Source organism: Labeo rohita, unplaced genomic scaffold, assembly GCF_022985175.1.
Source record: "Labeo rohita strain BAU-BD-2019 unplaced genomic scaffold, IGBB_LRoh.1.0 scaffold_1272, whole genome shotgun sequence".
Taxonomy (NCBI): Eukaryota; Metazoa; Chordata; class Actinopteri; order Cypriniformes; family Cyprinidae; genus Labeo; species Labeo rohita.
The window spans coordinates 7,155-23,120 of NW_026127420.1; the positions used below are offsets into that span (position 1 = coordinate 7,155).

The 15,966-nt window shown below is 35.7% G+C and overlaps 1 protein-coding gene and 1 long non-coding RNA gene across 2 annotated transcripts; both read left to right on the forward strand.

Moving 5' to 3' along the window:
* Positions 1-991: 991 nt before the first annotated feature.
* On the forward strand, positions 992-4,123 carry LOC127157946 (uncharacterized). Its single transcript, XM_051101124.1, has 3 exons — positions 992-1,240; positions 2,173-2,201; positions 2,745-4,123. Exons 1-3 carry the CDS (start codon positions 1,016-1,018, stop codon positions 3,844-3,846), a joined length of 1,356 nt encoding a protein of 451 aa, XP_050957081.1. The 5' UTR covers positions 992-1,015; the 3' UTR covers positions 3,847-4,123.
* A 6,845-nt stretch (positions 4,124-10,968) lies between these two features.
* LOC127157947 (uncharacterized) lies at positions 10,969-15,966 on the forward strand. The gene is made up of 3 exons (XR_007826033.1): positions 10,969-11,068; positions 11,448-11,516; positions 15,855-15,966. It is a non-coding gene; the product is annotated as an uncharacterized LOC127157947 (long non-coding RNA).

Genomic DNA, 15,966 nt, shown 5'->3' on the forward strand with positions numbered 1-15,966 from the left:
AATCTGTTGAACTGTTTTTCTTTGACTGATATCAGGACCACACGAATGAGTTTGTGATTTCCTCACAACAGACCAAACCTGATGATCAGCAGATTCTTTCCATCATCATTCGTGCAAGATGTTTAAAGTAACAGGTGTGTTAGGCCCCGTTTACACTGTCTGTTAAATGCGACCTAATTCCGATTTTTTGCTCATATGTGACACAGATCGGATCTGTTCTGTGACAGTGTAAATGGGAAAAAAACACATGCATTCGGATATTTCGAGATCGGTTTCAGGCCTCATTCATATGTGGAAATAAATCAGATATAAATCAGATATTGGCCAATGCGACTGTTGTGTAAACAGGCAGATCAGATTTTCTGAGGCATTGCGTTCTGCACGTCATTAAACTGCGTACGTGAAGCGTACGTGAAAAGTACGTGGGAAGTACGTGTGGAAGCGTAACATTCAAGAAACACACGAAACATGGAGAAGGAAAGTGTAGGGCAGTGCCGGCTGCAATGATGGCCCTTTTCCTCCTCCTTCGCCTCAAAATCGTGATGTTGTTCGGCGAACTTCGCATACATTGCAAAGCTATCATAAAACAAATTTCGCGTTCGTCCATCTTGACTACGGTGTCATGCAAAAACCCCCTTTGAGCATGTGCGAAATTATAGCAAGTGTAAACACACAAATCGGATATGGGTCAGAATTAAAAAGACCGTGTAAACAGACGGTCCAAAAAATCGGATATAGGCAACAAATCGGAATTAGGCATCAAGACCTGCAGTGTAAACGAGGCCTTAGTTTCACTTTATAGGAAACAGAAACACTCAGTATATCTGTGGCCTTTTGGAGAAACAGTAAAGTGCTGGACTTTGAATAGAGCACATACTATTGTGCTGATAAGGCTTGTGATATCATTTATTTTCTGTATTCATTCACTAAACTGAAATGCCACACCTTAAAGGGATGGGCCAAATCAGACTATAAATGAGCAGTCATTTAGCAGCTTTGCCACCTTTACCTTTCCATGATACACCAGACCAACTTCTTTAGGGAAGAAAAGGTCCAAAAATACAACATCAAGTGCTGGGACAGGAGGACTAACAAGGTAAATCTGACAGACTGTACGGGTCCGTTGGCTGAGAGCGACTGTACTGTAGGCCGACATACAGAACACCTCCATCTAACTGGACGTGTCTTCCAGGGTATCTTGGGTCCTCCTGTCCCAGGTACTTCTGGGGGAAAAATCATGGTGAGTTTGTATGAATTTAGGATTGTATTAGTATTACTATTACTTTTACATTTTAAGATTCATAATAATGACTGATGCTTGTTTGAGGTTTGAAGGAGAAGTTCACTTTCAGAACTAAAATGTACAGATAATGTACTCACCCCCTTGTAATCCAAGATGTTCATGTCTTTCTGTCTTCATTCGATAAGAAATTACATTTCTTGAGGAAAACATTCCTAAATTTTTCTCCGTATAGTGGACTTCAATGGTGCCCTGAATTTGAACTTCCAAAATGCAGTTTAAATGCGCCTTGAAAAAAAAATACTTTTTAACCTCAAATGCTTGTCTTGTCTAAGTCTGCACAAACTCATTTTTTTTTTAATAAGGTCAACACAGTTAGGGGATGTGGAAAAACTCCTATCTCATTTTCTTCCCCAACTTCAAAGTGAACATGCAAAGAAGATCAAACACCCTTAACAAAAAAAAGGTAAAACAGCGATGTTTGACGTTGAAGAAGAGAACGAGATGTGAGTTTCTCAAGATACCCTAACTGTATCGACCCGGATTACAGAGACTACGCATGCGCATCACAGAGACGAGACAAGATGAGCATTTGAGGTTAAAAAATAAACATATTGTCAATTTGTTTAAAAGATGACAGATTGTTTTGCTAGACAAGACCCTTCTTCCTCGGCTGGGATCGTTTAGAGCCTTTTGAAGCTGCATTTAAACTACATTTTGGAAGTTCAAACTTGGGAGCACCACTGAAGTCCACTATATGGAGAAAAATTCTAGAATGTTTTCCTCAAGAAACATCATTTCTTATCGAGAAAGAAAGACATGAACATCTTTAATGACAAGGGGAGAGTAAATTATCTGTAAGTTTTTGTTCTGGAAGTGGACTTCTCCTTTAATATAAAAATCATGCTAACAGTTTCTCTTTTCTGTTATAGATTAAAAAATTGCTACTTCGATTGAAAAGGTAATATGGCACAAATACAAGTAGATTCTGTCCACCTTCACTGCTTTAATGCTTTTAAGGATGTTCCGTGACTTTTTTTAACATACTTTGTTGCACTTTTTTTATTTGGAACTACTTCAAAACTCAACTCTATTGAGCTGTAGTTTGGTAGAAGTTTTACCATAATTCAAGTGTGACAAGAAAACAGCCATAGTCTTCACTGTTTTACAAGTGGTAAAGGTAATGTGCTATTCCGAATTCGGCTGAAGTTATCAGTTGATGGTGTATTAGAGTAAAATAAATGTGGGTGGTGAAGGTAAACCACTGATAGAGAAATATATAGTATAGTTACATGAGCAATTACACAATCTGTTCAGCCTGACGATCAGAACACAAAGTTTAAAGGAAGAAAGAACATGATCAGCAAAAGAAGAGCTTAACCTGAAAGTATTAGATGTTAAATCCCATGGGCTCTGTACTCTTATTATCTGTGTTAAGTGAATGATCTCATCTACAATCACTGGTGTATTTATACATTTGGTTTCACTCGTAATGTTTTGTCAGGTTGTTGGAGCCGAGGCCGCGGCCGTGGATCAGCAGAGATGAAAATGACAACATCAAGATTATTGATTTGAGTGAGAGGGAAACAAGTGTTAAAATTATAATTGAACGATTTTTTTCTTATTATTTTTATTATTATTTCTTTCCTCAATATTCCTCTTTTTCTAAAAATCAGAATATATCTTCTAAAATTTCAGAGTTTATAAAATATTTTGAATTGGATAAAAATCAATTAATTCGCAGCCAGTCTGGATTTGCAGTGACTGAATGTGAAACAGGACCGCCTGTATTAATTGGACCCTTTAAGCCAGAAAATGTTTCCAACACGAAGCTTCCTGATATAATCCACAGCGAAGATCAATGCATTGGTCACATAGAAGAAACAATTAAAGGCAAAGAGCACACGATAAAGGCTATTTATATATTTACAAAATACAGTCCCTGTTTAGGCAGAAAAGATCATGATCCCTGTATGATCCAGCTAGCTCGATTCTCTGAAAAAATGTTTTATCATCATAAAATAAAGGTTTACGTTTTTTTCCAGGACATTTATGGTTTATCGGGGAATTTAGTAAACGAACTAAGGAAATTGAGCCGTGAACAAGATCCTTTAATTAAAAACCCACTATTACAGTTAAAAGAAATGATTAACAAACAACAGCGTAGATCAAAATTCAAATATTCAAAAGAAGATCAAGATGAGAAATTACAAATAAAAAACAGTTCAATGATCAAAAAGTATATCACAACAGAAATTAAGAAAATAACAGATGAAAAAAGTTGGAAGTTCATCTCTTCTCTACATCAAGTTAAAATTGAATTTCCTAGTGACGAAATGACATTAGATGAGTTTGAGAACTTTGGAAAAGAACAGGCTGAAAAAATAAAGATACAGCTGAAACAACTGAATGTTAGTGAAGAAATAAGTGAAATAATATGTTCACTTTTTCATTCTAAATGGTGTGATCTGATTAATGACAGACATGAAGAGTTTATATATGAGAGGCTCAGTGAATGCATTAATACATTTGCTGTTCATTTTGCTGTTCAGGATATAAAGGCCGTCACAAAACATTTCAATCTGATAAGAATAAATTTAGAATAATTACAGTGCATGTGATTTATTACTATACAAATAGTTGTTCTGCTTTGGGTTGGGGCTTTCACTGTGTAATGTTGTGTTGTGTAAAGGCTCTGTAGTGTCTCATTGTTTTGCATTTGTGAGTATTTCTCTGTGATCATCTCCATAAATCCACCTGAGAGATGAGATGTTTGCATCTACAGACTCAAGACACTGTCAGAATGGAGATTCTCCAGTTTAACGCCTGTTAAAACACCTGCTCAATGTCAACAGACACACAACTGTATCTATTCAATAAATCGATTTGCTTTCACTTTGTCTCCTGCTTTCTGTTCTTGGCTGTAGGAGAGTGAATCTCTAACAGAAAACAGAGTTCACTTTAACTCACTTAACTGAATGTAGAGACCATTAACAGCTAAATTGTGAAAAGACAGTAAAGATAGTTCCTGAGAACACAAGTTAGAGTTCAGAGAAGTGTGTATATCGGTGACTGTATCTGAGGAAAGAGTCATCACTGCTCAAAGAGATTGATTTAAGTGAATTCATTATTTACAGACATGATTTGTTTCTAGTCTGACTGCATTAATGACTCTCACTGAATCAGTCAGTGTTTGTGCTCTAAACACTAGATTCATTAACCTCAGCTGATTTGACCCTTCATGTCTGTGTTGTAACAGCAGGTGAGTGTCACATTTTACATTGACACTGATGCGTTTTTATCCAAAGCGACTTGCATTGCATTCAAGGTAGACATTTTCATGCATTCCCTAGAAATCGAACCAGTGATCTCAGCGTTGTTAGATCCATGCATACTTGTGTGATTTATTAAAAGCTCTTTTTGAGTGGCTCACATGCTTTCACTGATGTCTCTGGGTCCATCCTTATTGATTCATTTGAACCGAGACTTCTGTTCCACTCTATTTATCTCACTCAACACACACACTAATATCTCTGATCCACACAAAGCAGCTGTTGTTCCACTAGATGTCAGTCTGCAGCTAAACATGTTATCACATGAATTACCTGAACTGCAACAAATTCCCAGTTAAAAGGCTTATTCCAGGAGTTTGTGTGTGTCTGGTCTCTCATGTCACCACACGACTTCAGATCATAACTCAGTGCTCTTCTTATAATGTGTAATATTTCATGTTTAATTGGCACTTATTCTCCTGTTTAGCCAAGCTCTTCATAAAAATTGCAAAACATCCTACAAATTAATAAAATAACACATACATGCATTTCGTATTTATTGATGTTTGAGGATTTGTTGCAAGCAATTTTGGTTTGTAAAAGATGACATTGTACATGTTTGACTTCAGTTTTCATTGCATTACACAGTTTGACCAGCAGGTGTCGCCAGCGTGTGGCGTTTCGAGCTGATTCAAATGGTTCTGAGATTCGAAAAGCTTCGTTCATCCGATCTCATTTTATAAGTGACTTTTCTTTCTGTTTTAAGGATGTTTTCTTTGGATTGTGTGACTACCCAAAAGAGAATATAGGAAAATAAAACTGAATTAATTATTGCTTCCTGCTAGCTAAATTTCACATATATGAAACATAAACTACATGAAAACTATTAAAAGTTTTGATAATCCTAAAGCAATAAAAACTAGATTAAGGCGAAAAATATTACTTTTTTGTCAATGCATTTTTATATGTGTATTCTTTCTTTCTTTCTTTCTTTCTTTCTTTCTTTCTTTTGTTTGTATATCTGTACTGCCTTACGGTTTTGTACTGTTTAATAATAATAATAATAATAATAATAATAATAATAAACAAATCATAAAAAAGATTCACGATAAGCGGTCCGAAGTTCCGATCAAATGATTTCCGAACCCACTCCTAAATTTATATCTAAATTAAATAATCCACGAACCCTTTCGAAGTTTCGACCTAAATCAAAAGATTCGAGAACCGCTCCGAATTTCCGAATCCCGATCTGAATCAAATGATTCACGATAGGATATGCGATCCGACTCTACTGATTCAGACTTTCGAAAAGCTGCGTTTCATGCATAACTACAGGCTTTTTAAAACCAGTGTGTTTTTTTAACATCTACACCTACACTGTAAAAAATAAAAAACACAATTTGTTGAGTCAGCTTAAAATAATTTGTTACCCTGCTGCCTTAAAATTTTAAGTTCAGTCAACTAAAATAAGTTTAGTCAACTTGAAATGTTAAGTTGTACTAAGTAACTTAGATATTTGTGTTTGCTAACCTTAACAGATGGGTAAGTAACCCAGCTGCCTTAACATTTTAAGTTGATTCAACTCAAATATCTAAGTTGCCACAGTGTGACAAAAATAATGTCAGATTGATGTGCGCATGTCCAGTAGCCAGAGCTGTCTCTTCTAGCCTTCACCCAAGTGATGTCAAAATTCAAAAATGAATGGCTCTTTAGAGACTGGTTTTGTTAGTGAATCGCTTGAGCTGAATGCAGTTACGAGTTGTTGTTCTCCATAAATGACTCACTCATTTGAATCGGTTCATCTGTTCATCCACTTTTCGCGTCTTCGGTCATGTTTACACGACACTGTCAGTACAACTACTGGCTTAGCTCCCTAGTTTTATGACATGAACTGAAATAAACGAAAAAAAAGTATGCTGTTTACAGATGAAATATCAATATTTTCATTCCAAAGAAAACATCCAACACAAATCTCCTCCATATTGAGGTGAGGTAACCGGTTTACTGTTAACTAGTGTAAACACTCCATTAATATGACGAGCTGCAGCTCAAAATACATGTTAGATGGAAACATTGTGCATTATGATGGAGTTTGTAGCTTAATTCACTAGATTTGAAATAGTTTGAGCTGCAGTTCAATAGGAATCAGTTGAAAACATCCAGAGTCATCTCACACCATTCAACACAATTTCACATTTATCAGAATAATTGACATTATTGTTGTATGTTATTGTATTAGTCTATATAGAGTGATAGTCAGTGTTGGGGGTAATGCATTACAAGTAATGTGCGTTACATAATATTATTACTTTTTCCAAGTAACTAGTAAAGTATTGCATTACTTTTTAACTGACAAGAAAATATCTGAGTTACTTTTTTCAAATAAGTAACGCCAGTTAATTTTCTCCCCTGTATTGATTAAAAGCTTTGCTTTCTCCATGTTGAGAGAAATCTGGAGTAAGATGTTAGTTCTAGAATAAATGTGAACAACATTAATTCATCTCACTCACAAAAAACAGATTCAGTATTCCTCAAAATCAATAAAAACAGTAAATTCAACTCAGAATATGACACAAACCAAAATAATTAAATATGTTAAATAATACAAAATCCCATATTTAATCCCATTATATTAACCGATGTCTTTGCTGCCGACCTTTGATGATCCAATTCAACCATAATAATAATCAAAAATTACTCAAGATAATCTAGCATTTGTTTTCCCATTTTTTTCTTCTGTGTTCTACTGTACAGATGTGAATTTACTTTTCTCAAAGCCTGAGGCTTTTGGTGTAAAAGGGCTTTTACATTTGCCAAAAATAGACCTTTTTATATTAAAAACAAACAAACAAGCCCTGCCCAGATTTAAAAAGTAACACAAAAGTAAAGTAACACATTACTTTCCATAAAAAGTAACTAAGTAATGTAATTAGTTACTTTTTTAGGGAGTAACTCAATATTGTAATGCATTACTCTTAAAAGTAACTTTCCCCAACACTGGTGATAGTCGATGTAAAAAGTATAGATGAATCCAAACAGGTGAAATGTGTTGAGTTGATTGATTGAGAATGAATCAGTTGTGGTGTGTTTTGTTCAGTGTTCATGAATCAGTGATGTCTGCAGGATCTGCTCATGGATTACTATGTCTCTGGAGATCTGCTGATGACACAGAGTAAGTTTGGTGATCGTATCTGAAGGACATGGCTCAGTTCTGCCTGCCTGAGATGCTGATGGCCATCGATTCAGTCCAGAGACTTGGTTCAGTGCACAGGTATCTGTACTAACACTCATCAGTTCAGCGAAACATGCAAATCATGACAGAATGAAAGATTCCTTTATGTCATCAGACAGTGTTTAAGAAAGTTTTCTAAAGGACATTATTAGTAAAGTGTCAATCGGACAATTTCTTGAATCTTTATTCTCACTTTTAATATGTTTGTGAAAATATGTTAATATGTTTATTAGACCAAATGTTTTGTCTTTTATTTTTTTCTGAAAATTATGATCATAATAATCAAAAGCATGGGATTAAAACAAGTATTGTGTATCTTGAACACTGGGGTTTCAGGGGCTCATATTAAAACCATTTGCCTGAATATTCTGTTAAACGTTGCATTTATAATAATAATAATAATAATAATAATAATAAGCAAAGATATAGATATCTTTTAATGAAAGATACTAAAAGTACTAAGACCAAAATACCACGACCAAAACTTGATCTGCACAATTTTATTAAAAAATATCCAAACCTGAAATCAATTTTTTTTTAAAGATACAGACAAAAGTTCTGGGCTGCGTTCTCCTAAACTACCTTAACGCTACGTCGTTCTTAAGTTGTACCTTAAGAAGTACCTTATCGTTAATAGGTGTTTTCCGAAACCTTCTTAGTTAAGTATACCTTCTGTAAGTCATACGTAAGGTTGGTCTGGAGCGCTCTTAGCTATACCTTATCGCTGCTGACGGTTCATACCGCTAGTGGCCACCACTACGCAAAAAGCTTTTTTACATCACAGTTTAATTACACATAGAAAAATTTATATGAACATTTAATATAAAATCTGATTTAGTATTAAAATTACATTTTTACTTTACTTTAATATTTTACACATAAAATACCTAAGTTGTTATAGCCTACACCCAGTGTATGGAAGTGTTTTCATTAATAAAGTTTCCATAAACTAATGGTTGTTAGCTTTTTTTAATTACTATCCTAAGGCACATCAGCTGGCGAACCATTTGACAGAAAAGGCTTAGGAGTCTATATAAAGAAAGATGAGTTTACACAAACTGTATCGCTTTGGCAGCGCTGGCAAAATTTATTAATTTTTTACGGATCACGTCCCACTGTCTCGATGGGCAGGAACCAGACTCTGCCAATTTCATGGCTATGCTTTCCCAGATTTCTTGTTTTATTTATTTATTTATTTTTTTTGTTGGAGACCCATGTGCGGAAACTAGCGAATAATACACCTTTGTGGTGTTCCACCTCATCCAGCAGTATAGACATTTCGGAAGCAGTGAAGCTGGGCGATCTCTTTTTGCGGACTTTTTTTCCCGACATAGTGAATGTCGGTATGTCTCTCATGTTTACGCTTTGATTGAGGAAATCATCCAATTACATAAATGAGCGATTTACGCCAATAATGTGATACGGCTGGTGGATAATCAGCATACGTTGTGGAGAACATTAACACATTTATGGCCGTGAGGGTTTGGGATTGCACACTTGCTAAATTATAAACACATACTCATATTTATTTCTGCATGTACATATTTCTATGAGCCCCGATAAATGCAGTTTGTACTATTTCTAAAACGCTTCTTTATAAAAAACATTGTTTTCTCAATACTTTACCTATACCGCTGTGAAGGAAAGAGCGCACAATCGATCATCGAGGCATCGATATCAACCTAATCAGCACCTCCACCATGGACAGCACCTGCTAAGGTCGAACTTAAGAAGGTTTACCTTAAGCAACATCCTAAGGTATAGTTCGGAGAACACACGTAGGAAATGTATACCTGTAGTTAAGGTGTACCTTTTGAGTCTTCGTAGCGCGCTAAGAGACAACGTTATCGGAGAACGCAGCCCTGGTGTTTTCTACAAAAAAAAGTGTGGTTTGTCTTTATGTTTATGAAAATGATTCATTAGAGAATAGAAGCTTTTGTGACTTATAAACTAAAAAAAGAAAACAAAAAACAGTGTGTTTTACTTCCTCAGCTTGTTCAGATGTTTGTGGTTGTTCATTCTCCATCAGTCAGTCATTGTTGCTATGATTTTGTTTTCTTAAGATTGATTAGTTACTTGACATTTTCATCCCAGGTGAGTTTGGCTCAACAAAGTCAATAAAGTTCAAACTAAGAGCTCATTGTCCTGCACTAGAAGAACACAGCGTTGCCATTTCTAAAAATATGACAAAAGAGAATGCAAAATGCATGTGCACTGTACTTTTAAAAAAAAATCAATACATGTGCATATGATATATATTTCGAATATTCTCTGTCAAAGTTGACCAAAAAAGCACTTCAAATGAAAATCAGTGAGACAATAAAGGAAATCTACTTCAGTGCATTCTGTGAAATGCCCATATGTCTTTGTCATTTCCATACTTCCAGATTGCACTCACATGTGTTGTTATTAGTTCTTTCCACATGATTCCAGGCGCTGTTGCCGTGATGTACTGTGTTGTTGAATGAAGTTTGTAAAAGCAGTAGTAATAGTAATAAAGTAGTAGTAGTATGCGTTAGTGTTTTGTAGAGCAGTATTCTGGCATAAAATGCAGCTTTGTCAGTGTTTTGATGGTGGTTCGGACACGACCTCACTTCCTGTGCTGGCCTTGATTTCCTGCCACAGGAGGGACGGCTTGTGTTCAGATTGTGTTTTTGTTTTTTATTGTATATTAAAGGGTTAAAAATAAGGAAATATGACAAAAAGCAATATAATGCCGGCTTTCACTCATTTGTTTCTTTAGCTTTTGCTCTGTGTTAAAAATATAAACTGAAAATAATAAACTTATAGATCTCTTGTTGTGCTATATTATCACAGAATCTTGGATTCAATCTTTTTATCAGCTTGTTTTCTTTCAATCAGCACAGGTTTTGCGTTTTTTTTTTTTTTTTTCATGAACTGATTGATCATAGACATCATTGATCTGAGCTAAAACCTCAGTTTTTGAGTGAAAAAGCATTATTTGTGGATAAATTTGGCTCATAAACTGAAGTGCATGAGCTCAGATCAATGAGGCATACAATCAGTCAGTTCATGTAAGAAATACAAAACCTCCGCTGATTGAAAGAAATGAGCTGATAAAAAGATTGAATCTGAGGTTTGGTGATAATACAGCATAATGAGAGATTTACAAGTCAGCTTTTGTAGGCTGGACATTTTTGACTAGAAACACCACAAGTTCAACAGGGTGGGGATTTTTTTTTAATGTGTCAGCTGGTCTGGATCTCATCTGTGTTCCTGTCTTCTCAAAATCTGCATTGACTCCATTTGCACAGGATTCATTCATCTCATCTAATCTCATCTGATAGTTCGTTTTAACAGCAGGTGAGTGTTTGTTCATTCTAAAATAATTTAACTGGTCTCATTTGCTACAAGACAGAGCTTGAACTGAAGTGTATGATTATGAATCATGTTGTGTGAGTTAAATCTGATGAATCCTCCTTTTGGGGTCGTCCTCATATAAATGTGAAGTAAAATAGGCTTTACCATTTGAAGAATACAGAATGTTTTTGGTTATGGTTAGGTTAGTGTTTAGAACTAGCTGTAGAGTATATAAAAACAAATATCTAGGGAGGCTCCCCATTTAGATAAACATGTGTTGACTGAATTGTTTTGTAATGATGTTCCACAAGTTGCTTTGTATAAAAAGTATGTGAGCTACCTGAAGATTATAAATGTGATTCCTTGTGTGTGTGTTGATCAGCTGAGAGGATGCGGGTTCGAGTGCTGCTGATCCTGATACTCACATCAGTATTAATCACACATGCTCAAGGTACGACTGTCTGTCTGATATATGGAACAACAAGGAGCTCAAATAGGCTGGAAATTATAGTTTTAAACTAGATAAAAAAGTTTGTCAAGACAAACTTTAAGTTGGCTTGAGAAAGCTGGAACAGAAAGTTTTAAAAAGTTTTAGAAGTTTTAAGTTTGATGGTTTTCAGTCTGAAATAGTTTGAATTCTGAAGTAGTTTTAAAAGGTTAAAGTTTGAATGTTTTGAAGGCAATACAGTCTGTCAGAGATAGACAGAATGTTATTAGAATGTTATTAACATGATTAACATGTGACTAGCAATGATGTTATAATGATTAGCAAGGTACTAGCATGTTGTTAGCATGCTTATAGGATTATTAGCAAGTTACTAGCATTTTACTAGCATGGTGCTAACATAATTAGCAAGTTACTAGCATGTTGTTAGCATGATTAGCAAGTTACTAGCATGATTAGCAAGTTGCTAGCATGTTTCTAGCAAGATTAGCAAGTTAGTAGCATGTTGCTAACATGATTGTAGCATGATTAGCATGTCGTTAGCATGATTAGCAAGTTACTAGTATGTAACTAGCATGTTACTAGCATGATTAGCAAGTTGCTAGCATGTTTGTAGCATGTTTGTAGCATGACTAACAAGTTACTAGCATGTTGTTAACATGATTAACAAGTTACTAGCATTTTACTAGCATGGTACTAACATAAGTAGCAAGCTACCTGCATTTTGTTAGCATGATTAGCAAGTTACTAGCATGATTGGCAAGTTGCTAGCTATGTTTTGCTAGTTACATGATTAACAAGTTACTAGCATGTTTGTAGCATGTTACTGTTGTTAGCATGATTAACAAGTTACTAGCATGTTAATGCATTTTGTTAGCATGATGAGCAAGTTGCTAGCATGTTTCTAGAATGATTAGCAAGTTACTAGCATGTTACTAGCATGATTAGCAAGTTACTAGCATTTTTGTAGCATGTTTCTAGCATGACTAGCAAGTTACTAGCATGTTGTTAGCATGATTAACAAGTTACTAGGATTTTACTAGCATGGTGCTAACATAAGTAGCAAGCTACCTGCATTTTGTTAGCATGATTAGCAAGTTGCTAGCATGTTTCTAACAAGATTAGCAAGTTAGTAGCATGTTGCTAGCATGATTGTAGAATGATTAGCATGTCGTTAGCATGTTACTAGCATGATTAACAAGTTACTAGCATGTTGCTAGCATGTTTCTAGCATGATCAGCAAGTTACTAGTATGTTACTAGCATGATTAGCAAGTTACTAGCATGATTCTGGTTGCTAGGCATAGATAGAGTTTGAATGAGTTTGAATGGATTATAAATACAGTACATAGAAGTGAAGTTTGACTGAGTCTCAAAGGATTCTGGGGATTTTGACAGTTGGAATTTGAAAAGTGCTGGCTCATTTGAACATTCTGTCAATGTAAGTCTGTGGGATTTTTCCCAAATTTAATCAGCATTTTTAGGAAAATCGTAAGTCCGATCAGTTAGAAAAGATATAGCAACTAACTTCAGATCAGTCTGAAGATCTGGGCTGAGTTTGGAGTTTGTAGAGTTAAAGCTCTAGGACGAGTTAGTGTCGACAGATTTAGTATCAGAAGAAAATAGTGTGTCAGTAAGTTGGCTTTTTCAAGCCAACTTAATGATGAAATTAGGCTCAGATGATCAAATGCATGCACAGGTATTCATGACACGCATTCATTGATGTGTTCTGTTTGATTCATTTACTGAAACTTTTTTTTTTTCATTTTAGTCTCGCTCAACACACACACTAATATCTCTGATCCACACACAGAGCAGCTGTTGTTCCACTAGATGTCAGTCTGCAGCTCTGATCACTTACTAAACACAGTCAAAGTCTGTACAGCTGATAGTGAAGATCAAATGTGATTCATTCATTCATTTAAATCTAAATTTTGCAGACATGAGCTGAATGATATTTGTCTGTGGATAGTAAGATATATTTGTGACATTTATAAAGTTCATGGATAACTGTGCATGCAATTGTTTGTAATATTGAGACTAATTTCATCACATCTGACTACTTGCAGTATTTCTGAATCTTCAAAACAGACTTATGCACATGTAATCAACAAGGGTTTCTGTTTTCATTGCATTTTGGGATATCAAGTAAAAAATGCTGCATAGAAACAACAAGATGAGAATAACATTTCTGACAAATAGTAAAATCTGTCTGTCTTTAGAGGATGTGTTCACATGTGAAACTCCAGCTGATATCGTGATTCTGGTGGACGGATCGTGGAGTTTCGGTCGTGTAAACTTCCAAACTGTGAGGAACTTTCTGGAAAGTTTTGTTGGGTCCTTCACGGTTGGATCAAACCAAACACGCATTGATACACCTGCACTATTTTACTAACTTTACGCACTTTTGTACGGTGGGTGAGAGAGCTCAACACACTGCAACTTAAAAAAAAACACATGCAAACAGAAAAAAATGACTACAAATTAAGAAAACATCTTCATCAGTTTGACAACACAGGCGCTGCAAATCCTCGCAGCGCACCCACTGGCAGACGAGCCACCGGTTACGTCACTTGCTCACTGCGACACCGACACCACCGTTTTTTTATAGAAATAAATTATACTTTAGTTCATTTGGAGGACAGAACAGATTTTATTTATCAGCCAGCAGAGTGATGAGCTGACCGACAAGAAGACTGAGGTCAGGCGATACAGACAAGACGATGGTGGAAATTTGGCAGTGTTTTTATTTTGAAAAGCCTGTTGACCCTGGTGAAAAAAACAGCATATGCTGGTCTTTTTGCTAGTAGTTTTGCGGGTAGTTGGTAGTTTTTGCTGGTCATGTTGCTGGTCAAGGACCAGCATGAACCAGCAAAGGACCAGCTTAAACCAGCATCAAAACCTACCTACCAGCATATGCTGTTTTTTTCACCAGGGACTTTTGCCGTTTATCTCTGGTGGTTTTCGAAGTTTTGAACATTTGTTTCTTATTAATTTGGTTCTACAGTGTTTGCTGATTTTTACTTTCTGAAATTTCTTTCTTATTTGTTTTGCTAATAACGATAGGATATGGGGCTTGGGGTATGGGGTAACACTGATCTCAAAACTGACCTTGAAACCCTCTCTAATATGAGATCTCAAAAACAAAACAAATTTTAAAGCTTTTCAAATTTATGTAACTGCCGTGGAATTTCCTTTTTTTTTTTTTCTTTTGGTATGTTTGTGTTCATTTTGTGTTTTCTCTTTCTGCTGTTATTGATTTATTTATTTTTTTGCAGTTGAATTTGCCATTTGAAATGTGCAATGTTGCCTTGTTTTTTGATCCATGATGAAACTGAATATAAATATATATATATATATATATATATATAATAATTAATAATAATCAGGTCCCAGCAGTCACTTTTTGAGGTCCCCCTGAAACATTTCTGTTGTGATCTGTGCATTTTGCAGCACGTTTCTGTGTTTGGTTGTGTTGTGAGAATTTGCAGCGCCTTTGTTGTCAAACTGATGAAGATGTTTTCTTAATTTGTTGTAGTTTTTCCTGTTTGCATGTGTTTTCTTAAGTTGCAGCGCATTGAGCTCTCTCGCCCACCGTACTTTTACTGTGCTTGTGCTGTATTTAGTATTAGACTCCCTTTAGATTCACTTTATGTATATGTGTGTGTGTGTGTGTGTGTGTGTGTGTGTGTGTGTGTGTGTGTGTGTGTGTTGTGTTCATGTTTGTTTTTGTGAATTGTGGGGACTTTCCATAGACTTCTATAGATTTTATACTGACCAAACGATATTGTCTATCCCCTAACCCAACCCTAACCCTAAACCTAGCCCTCACAGAAAACATGTTTGCATCGTTACACTTTCAGATAAACATCATTTACTATTTTTAATCATTTTTTAACATTGTGGGGACCGCAGGCCGGTCCCCACAATGTCAAAAATTTCAGGTTTTACTATCCTTGTGGGGACATTTGGTCCCCACAATGTAGCAAAAACAAGTACACACACACACACACACACACACACACACACAAATGTTGTGTTTACATGTTTTATGGGTTCATTCCATAGGTGTAATTGTTTTTATACTGTACAAACCGTATTTTTCTTTTACTTTCTCAAAAAAACTCATTCTGCATGATTTATAAGCCTGTTTCCTCATGGGGACCTCACAAGGTCAACATTTACTGGTATTACTATCCTTGTGGGGACATTTGGTCCCATAACGTGATGAATACCAGGTGCACACACACACACACACACACACACACTCACACAAAGCTTGGATTTGAATGACTTCATTGTCGCTGTAGTGAATCTGCTCGTATCTGTGTGTGTGTTTTTCCAGGTCTTGCTCTGATGTATATTCTTGAGAACAGTTTCAAAGCTGAATCTGGATCCAGGTCTGATGTTCCTAAGATTGTGATTCTGATCACGGATGGGAAATCTCAGGACGATGT

Excerpts from the sequence above, each read along its gene's own strand:
- LOC127157946 (XM_051101124.1), top strand. The coding sequence starts at position 1,016 with ATGATACACCAGACCAACTTCTTTAGGGAAGAAAAGGTCCAAAAATAC. Across the intron at positions 1,241-2,172 it reads CTTCTGGGGGAAAAATCATG|ATTAAAAAATTGCTACTTCG; the intron begins GTGAGTTTGTAT and ends TTTCTGTTATAG. Across the intron at positions 2,202-2,744 it reads TTGCTACTTCGATTGAAAAG|GTTGTTGGAGCCGAGGCCGC; the intron begins GTAATATGGCAC and ends ATGTTTTGTCAG.